Consider the following 8,512-nt stretch of genomic DNA (forward strand, 5'->3'; position numbering starts at 1 on the left):
TTTTTGATGGCAGAATAATCATTGCTGGTTGGCAGCACATTCACCCGTGTATACACGAGGAGTGCTGCTGACAATATGGAGTGACTGGGGGGGGGCAGAAAACAATTCTCTGAAAACTTCAAATCTTTTGATGGTGGGATCATTTCCATGAAAGTAGACGAACGCCAGTCGGCTCGCTAGATCATTACGATCAAGCGTGCTGTCCGGGTGCAGCCATCTCGGCGATATCTTACAGCCAGTCTTAAGCCACTTGTGATTTGGTCATGTCTTTAGGAGTCCAGCCCATTCCTTCTCAGGGAGGAAAGCTAGAAATAGCCGGGACGGTGGTCGGTCAATGGGCAGGAACAAGACGTGGACGTGGCAGAGGACCGTTTCCCCTGCAGGTGGTTTCCGTTGGTGGACCAAATAGAGGGTATGTATGCATAGCTCAATACTACCATTGTGATAATTTTTTGATCGTAACACCAACATCTACTCTCAGATTTCTTACCTGTTTGGACAGAAATACCTACGTCCATACCCTAGCTTAATGATTTTCTGCAAATTGATGCCTAACAAAATTATTTTTACGGAACATCAGAAATGTAATTTTATTATTATTTTTTTATATATTGTTTTCAGACGCCCCAGAGGAGTTATATCAACCCCAGTTATAAGAACTTTTGGAAGAGGGGGTAAATACTATGGAAGAGGAGGATACAAAAATCAAGGGCCATTTCAGGTACATGACTGACCTATGCTGGAAATTATCGAGGGCTTGATATTGGAGTGTGTGTGCACTTGTACTGTCCTACCACCAGAGACGAGACTAGTCTGTCTCTGTGCCCAGACGGCTTCTCCCAATGCTGCTTCACTTGATTGACAAGTCCCTTGCGCTGTGCACGCGAGGGACAGACCTGTCAATCACCTCTAGCAGCGCTGGGAAGATCTACCTGGGGGCATTTCAAAGTCGATCCAGGCAAATTTGTAAAGTACATTTTCTCTGAAACGCCGGACCGTTAGAGAAAGATATACCTCACTGCAATCATGCTGCCCGCGGTCTGGGCAGCACAAATCAGCTCACTGGTTCCCGTTAAGATCTAACAAAAAATGAAACTCTTCAAAACACCTAACGTTTGGTATGACGCAAGACTTGATGTATAGTCTGACTGTGTCTCTGTAAACACTACAACGTGCCAGGTAGCCACTTTGAAAATATGTGCGCGCATGTATGCAATTGCGTATAGGCAGTCATATGCCAACTAGACTTGACCCGCTTCTCTCAATACAAGTTAATTGACAAGTCTAGTTGTAATGAGGCCGAAAGTGTGCAAATTGCGTGATTGCTGTCACATGACTGCCGGCTCTTTGCACCAGAGAATCCTGCGCATGATGTGAGGATTCACAAGTCTGCAGTCACACGACTGCAGACTTGAACCCCAAACCTGGACAACCCCTTTAATAGTTAAAGTAAATAAACTAAACTGCGTACTCTCCACACCTCTGACCCTCCCCACTGCATATCCCAGCAGGCAGGTGATGCAGCTACTTCATGTGACCACTGCCGCCAGTTGGCGACCGTTGATATGATACAGTCTTCTCTACGCTCTTACAAAGAAGGAAGAATATAGATAAGCGCTTTCTGTCCCTATAACGTATTGTGTGCTGTTGACAACAATTATATTTATTCCGGCATAAACTATTGAACCACCCGGCAAACTAGCGTTTTGCTCTTTCATCCGGTGATCGCTTGGATATTTGCACCGGCCCATGATCAGGGGTGAGCTTTCTTACGACAGCCCATTCCGACGATTGCCATCTCCATTGAAATGCGTCTTTGCTGTAATTTCCGCTAATAACTATGACTTGTGTGCATTTTTACCGGTAGACCAAGCCGCCATACGCCACTTCTGCCGCCGAAGTGGCCAAAGAGCTTAAGACACAATCCGAAGACTCCAAATCATCCGCCGTGTCTTCAGATGGATCTCTGGCCGAGAACGGAGTGGGGAACGAGGAAAAACAAGCTTCCCAGATCAACGGGGGCTCGGGAGACGTCCGACCTTCCAATCACTCTGAAAGTGCCTTAAGCAGTGACTCTAAACAGTGCAATACAAATCCTCACTCAAATGCACTAGCTCCAGACAGCGGGCGCCACGACGATGAGACTCTCGCGGCGGCTGTCTTTAAAAAAGAAGAGTAAACTTATTTTTCTAGAGGGTGAAGGATGTTAGACAGTTCTGGGTGAGGAATATCTGGAAAGATGGAGAGCCTACAGTTAAGTACATTTTTTTCCTTTCTTTAAGCGAAAAATGAGGATTTTTGGAAAAATTCGGATCCCTCTTCTGACGTCAGGCTAAAAAAAAATAAAAAAAGGAAAAGATTTTATTTTACTTTTTAACCAGTTGTAGTCAAAATGCCGCGAGGATGAATCACAGGTTGAGAATAAGAGCATTTGACTCCCATCTTTAAAGAAACACACGCAGAGTTTAAAAACTGGTTCTAACAACAAGAAAGACAAAAATAAAACCGCTTGTTCTGTTTCTTGCGATACTAGAACACAAATTTTTGGCAGTTTTTTTTTTTCCCAGTATATATTTATATAAATAGCTTAAATATAATTTGTAGTATCTGGCACCATATGTATGCCATTATATTTGATTTTACATTACTGTGTCACGAGATTTAAAAAAAAAAATCAGAAACTTTGGTTTCCAGATTATGATAATATGGCACAAGCATTTTTTTTCATTCTTTATTTCATCGCTGTTGACGTGGTTTTTTTTTTTTTTCCTACTAAGACATGCAACTTATTGGAACACAAAAAAATATAGCGTAACCTTTGCAGATTTTTGCTGATATTTTAAATGCTCATTACTCATATTATTCAAGCAAGTTAGAAATCATAGGAAGAAAAAAAACCCTTATTTTTCTTTCCCCCCACCCCGAAATTGAGAAAAACGGGCGTTCTTTAAAAAAAAAAAAAAAAAAGTTTCCGTAATACTGTTCTACCATGCATCCGTGATCGATGACGTCGTGTGGTTTCTTGAATCAGACGTAGACCATTAGTGCTACTATTGACCTGCATGGTTCCATCATTTTTAAGGTGTGTAGTTTAATATTATGCATGTTCTCGTCCTATTTCTACCATTCTTACAAGTTCTGTGCCCATCTGCAAAACGAGAAAAAAAACAAAAAATAAAAACTAATAATCAGTAATAGTTCTTTGAAAGATGTTACTTATGTTTAGTCATTGACTGATCTCTCTCTAACCTTTAAAGAAAAAACAAAAAAAAAAACTTTTGTGATTTATTGACCTCTGTTTGCATTTATCCTAAAAAAAAAAATAATACGAATTATCTAGCCGTTTAAATATCAACGTTTCCCTGGTGTATCCATTGCTGTATTGCATTATTGTTCTTTGTTGCTGTTTTCACGTTAGAAAATGAATTCTGTGATGAAAAAAATCATAAAGTGCTTTGCTCTTTAATCCTTTCCAATCTCTCTTTCTCCCACCCTCCCCAACTTCTTTAGCAGGACAGGTCTGCTACTTTCCTGGCATCTTCTCTTTCAGGAACGTAGTCTTTTTTTTTTTTTCCTTCCGCAAAGTACACCTGTATCCTTTTCGATGTTTCTGTTAACGTGTTTCCAAAAAAAAACTTTTAAATGTACTTTTTTGACGGGAAAAAAAATCCCAAATCACTTCTTTCTCTTCGTTTTCATATAATTCTCCTAATGCTCTTCATCACTCATTAGTGATCAGAAATGAGGTGTAACTCCCCCGTTCCTTGCCCGCAAGAGCTGAGTAGGTATTTTTTAATGTAAGTTGAAAGGAGTTTTGCCCCAACTCATGGATTGTGCAAGAATGAACTACTGTTGGCTTTGACTGGAAGTCGGTGGATTGTGGTGTGTTTTGTTTGAAGGCTATTGAATGCAACTTACAATGCTTAATAAAAATCTTTATTCTTTTAGTATACATCTGGATGTCTTGTCTTTTTATTGCTTTTTGGTGTATTTGTTTTCTTTTTTTTTATATATGATTTAGCTTCATTTAAAATGTTTCGTAGAAAACCATGCATGTTCCTCGTTCCTAAAAGTTTCTGTAACTTTTTTTTTTTATAAGTGAGTGGTTCCTCTTCATCAGCATTCTCTCAGTACTATAAGTGTAGAAACCTTCTTTTCCCGCTTATCTGCTCCAAGCTAAAAGCTTGCCTCTCTCTTAAGCCTCACCCATAGAATTTAGGACACCTTTGTTCGTTTGACCGACAGCGATCTACTGACTCTCTTTTCTCAGATCGTTTTGCTCCTGTGTTCTTTTCGAGAGAGCTGCCGGATTCCTCTGGCAGCGGCTTATCTTATCACCGAACTAAAGGATTGGCTGTTGAAATTCAACAAGCCAGATCCTTCTCTCCCTGACAATCTGTCGGGATAAGTTTGAGGGCCCCCAAACACGTTAGACGGTCATCCAATCCCGGCGGGTTTGAGTTCTCTCTAGTGATAGATGCAGCTAACTGGAATGTTCTCATTTTAAGGCAACCGGTCACCCAAGTTTTCCCTATGTAAACTAGATTCACCAACTTTGTTGTCTTTACAAGCACTCCTGAAACTTTTTTTCGGAAGAGCCAAGCTCACCTGTATAACTAAGAAATGTCTTTTATAATTATCCCTCACCCCATGCTAATTGGCACCAATCGAGTCAGTGGGCGTCTTTCGACTTTGCTCCGCTGCCTCCTTTATTCCCATAATGCAATGGCCAACCCTCCTGCCCTGATTGACGTGGTCAATGTCCTCCACACAGTCCGTTGCACTGCGCAGCTCCCGTTACCCACTGTGCAGGCGCGAGAGTTGAACAGACTTTGTGAATGTTGTCGGAGACGGCGATTGCGGAGACAGAGGAAGCACTGGGCCCCGGAGAGAGAGAGAGACACATCGGGACTGTCGTTAGAGACATTGTCTTAGGTGAGACATCTGGATTATAGGAGTGCCTTTGAAAAGGGCTAAAAGGTAGTGACAGGTTCCCTCTAAAGGGGTTGTAAAACACCCAGAATGCTGTGAAATAATACAAATTTGGTAAGATGAGTATTATTTTTATCATTCTGGGAACTTTCCAAAAGAAGAAAAAAGGCTGGGCAACCTCTAACATTTATTTGGATATAGAGCTCTTCAGCTGAACAAAATGGATTGGAAATATATAATAAAAAATGGTACAAAGAATGAGCATTCTGATTGCAAAGGATGAATAAATTCAACTTGGTATCAGTGATGATTATACATAAGAAAAATCCGTTCACGAGGATGAACGTTTAGGGAGAAGAAAATCTTTTTATACTTGTTCTTCAAGAGACGGTCTTCAGCTGCTTCCCCATGCCATCTTGTGACCACGACGCCTGAATGACCGGAAGTCAGAGGTAATGGGCACAAGCTCTCAATGTAAGTCTGAGGGCCTAATTCTTGCTCTCATAGACGTACAATGAAAAGTGACTTTCTGGTCCACCCAGCAAACACTGGAGCGATCTGGTAGGTCACAACATGTTGAAAACCAACTGGAGCAGCATGAGTAAACGATGAAGACGGCGGCTGGTAAGTACAATACTAGGGACAGGGAATTTAAACTAGTTACAGCACTGCACTATAAAAAAACGATGGAGTGGTGCGATTAATGAAGTACCATGTTCTCCGTGCAGCCCAGACCACTATGACAACTTCATACCATCCTCATCTTGATTATTGACATGTTTTTTTACAAATAGTTTTTATCAAAACCGCTTTAAACTCAATAACAAATTACACAGTAATAAATCCATCCACCATTGCCATACACCATTTTTTTGCACCCCACAACCAGGTCTGTGGTGTTGGAGTTTTGACTTACCAACACCACAGCCCTGGCAGCCTCTGCACCAACTATTCTTTTAAGGTCTGACATGGTTGGGGATGACCATAATTAAAGTGTGGGAGAATGTAGGAGTGGTGAAGCTCCAGCAGTTAGCTTAGACAGGGTTGACTGTAATGACTGCTCCAGTTTAGAAGGGGAACTGAGAGATTTTGTCAAGTACAGGAAGTGACAGTCAGTGTGGTGAGCAGTGACAAGCAACAGGCTCATGACAGGGGCTGCTAGGGACATTGTGAGCCCCTAACCTTCAATCAGTGGATTGTGAGAGAACTCCGCACAATTCCCCTTTTTCCAGTCTGGGAATCTTGAGATAGATGTTGGGGCCCGGGGGCACCCTCCTTCTGTGATGCTGCAGGAGAAACTGGACTCAAACCCTAAGAGGCGGGGTGAGATGTAATCCAGATATACTGCTAGAAAAGAAGATTCCCTAGAGCTAGAGAAGATAGTAAAAGGAATGTTCTACCAGTACTGAGAACCAGGGATGAAGTTGTGTCCTGTAGCCGTGGGAAAGATCCTCTATACCTGCCTGTAAATACTGCCAATCACCAAGTAAAAGTTTAATTCTTTTTATGACCCTTGTGTTTCCTGGATTGATTGCTGCCCTGGTTCCAGAAGAGGGATTCCTGGAGTCAGAAGAGGCCTGCAGTAAGTGTGATGCACCCCACATGCAGCAGTCCACCGGGACTGGGACACGAGTTGTCTCTAGGATGTCAAAGCGAGTGGAGACAGGAGCTCACCCACTACCTCACTTGGGTATCTTACAAGTACACACAGTTGCGTCAAGGACAGTACTCCCACAATTGGGGGGTGCAGAGTACACACAGCAGCTTAAAGGCTAGCACTCCCACAGTTGGAGGGTGCAGAGTACACATAGCTTAAAGGACAGTACTCCCACAGTTGGAGGGTGCAGAGTACACATAGCTTAAAGGACAGTACTCCCACAGTTGGAGGGTGCAGAGTACACATAGCTTAAAGGACAGTACTCCCACAGTTGGAGGGTGCAGAGTACACACAGCAGCTTAAAGGACTAGAGTCCCACAGTTGGGGGGTGCAGAGTACACATAGCTTAAAGGACAGTACTCCCACAGTTGGGGGGTGCAGAGTACACATAGCTTAAAGGACAGTACTCCCACAGTTGGAGGGTGCAGAGTACACATAGCTTAAAGGACAGTACTCCCACAGTTGGGGGGTGCAGAGTACACACAGCAGCTTAAAGGACTATAGTCCCACAGTTGAGGGGTGCAGAGTACACACAGCAGCTTAAAGGACAGTACTCCCACAGATGGGGGGTGCAGAGTACACACAGCAGCTTAAAGGACAGTACTCCCACAGTTGGGGGTGCAGAGTACACATAGCTTAAAGGACAGTACTCCCACAGTTGGGGGGTGCAGAGTACACACAGCAGCTTAAAGGACAGTACTCCCACAGTTGGAGGGTGCAGAGTACACATAGCTTAGAGGACAGTACTCCCACAGTTGGGGGGTGCAGAGTACACACAGCAGCTTAAAGGACAGTACTCCCACAGTTGGGGGGTGCAGAGTACACGCAGCAGCTTAAAGGACAGTACTCCCACAGTTGGGGGGTGCAGAGTACACGCAGCAGCTTAAAGGACAGTACTCCCACAGTTGGGGAGTGCAGAGTACCCACAGAGGTTTAAACGACAGTACTCTCTCAGGCAGGGGTGGTGCAAAGTGCACACAGCAGCTTTTACCACAGAAATAGGACATATAGGGGTTGCAGAGTACACACAGCGCTGTGTTTGTAGAAAGCGCAGTCAGAATCTGTCCCTCACTCCAGTTGCATCCTATCCCTACTCTAACGAGAGCATAATGGCAGCAGCACTCATGACCGAGCCTTTTATACAAGCCGGGTCACGTGCTGCGCCGGCCAATCACAGCCATGCTAATACTTGGTATGGCTGTGATGGTCCTGGAAGTGCTCACAGTCTAAAAGCATGTTGATTGGCTGCACTGCAGTCTTCCAAGAAGCTTTATTAGACTAGTGAAACCGAACATAAAAGCGGATATACAGTGATATGTCTGTGTCCGGTACAGACCCTGAACTTTCCAGTTCGGGTTCACTTATCCCTAGTGGTAACCATTCGTTAATAAAATTGCACTACGTTTCAGGTTGCGCTCTTCATTCCTACATTTATGTTCATACCACTTGATATGCATTTTGCAGTCTAATTCAAGGTTCAGATTTTTTTCTTGTTCGAGTAACTCTCCTAGTAATTTAGGCTGGATGGGAGCTCTGTGTATTCAGGTGATCGATCGAATAAATTCAGCGGCCAAGCGACCTTCGCCTAACTTGGACAATGATCCAATGCAACGCTCAAACTGTCCGTCCGCTCTCCTGACCTGAGCGTGACAGCTGCATAGGAATACATGCTGTGACACTCGGATCTGGGAAGCCAGTTCGAACTTCTTCTGAATTAAGTGGATATCTGACTGCGCCTTAACACTGAGAAAAGGGAAGGTGAGAACAGAGACGTCAAAACCGTGAGCAGATCTGACTGATTTGTAGAATATTTTCAAAACCACTCGGATAAAGGATTTACATACTCACTGATAGAACATTTTTATGTAGATTATTTGGAAAGTTGTCTAATTTTGCATTTAGGAAGCAAATGAACGATGAAAA

General features: G+C 43.3%; 1 protein-coding gene across 1 annotated transcript in view; it reads left to right on the plus strand.

Annotated features, from left to right (window-relative positions):
* The window catches only part of FAM120A (family with sequence similarity 120 member A), a 72,955-nt gene extending 69,003 nt beyond the window's left edge, over positions 1-3,952 (plus strand). The window contains exons 15-17 of the mRNA XM_073574212.1: positions 274-412; positions 622-721; positions 1,868-3,952. Coding sequence (XP_073430313.1) covers positions 274-412; positions 622-721; positions 1,868-2,179 — 551 coding nt within the window. The 3' untranslated portion in view covers positions 2,180-3,952. The remainder of the gene's footprint in view (positions 1-273; positions 413-621; positions 722-1,867) is intronic.
* The last annotated feature ends 4,560 nt before the right edge of the window (positions 3,953-8,512 follow it).

The sequence above is a fragment of the Dendrobates tinctorius genome, unplaced genomic scaffold (genome assembly GCF_039654945.1).
Source record: "Dendrobates tinctorius isolate UK_male_01 unplaced genomic scaffold, ASM3965494v1 ptg000038l, whole genome shotgun sequence".
In the NCBI taxonomy this organism is placed as follows: Eukaryota; Metazoa; Chordata; class Amphibia; order Anura; family Dendrobatidae; genus Dendrobates; species Dendrobates tinctorius.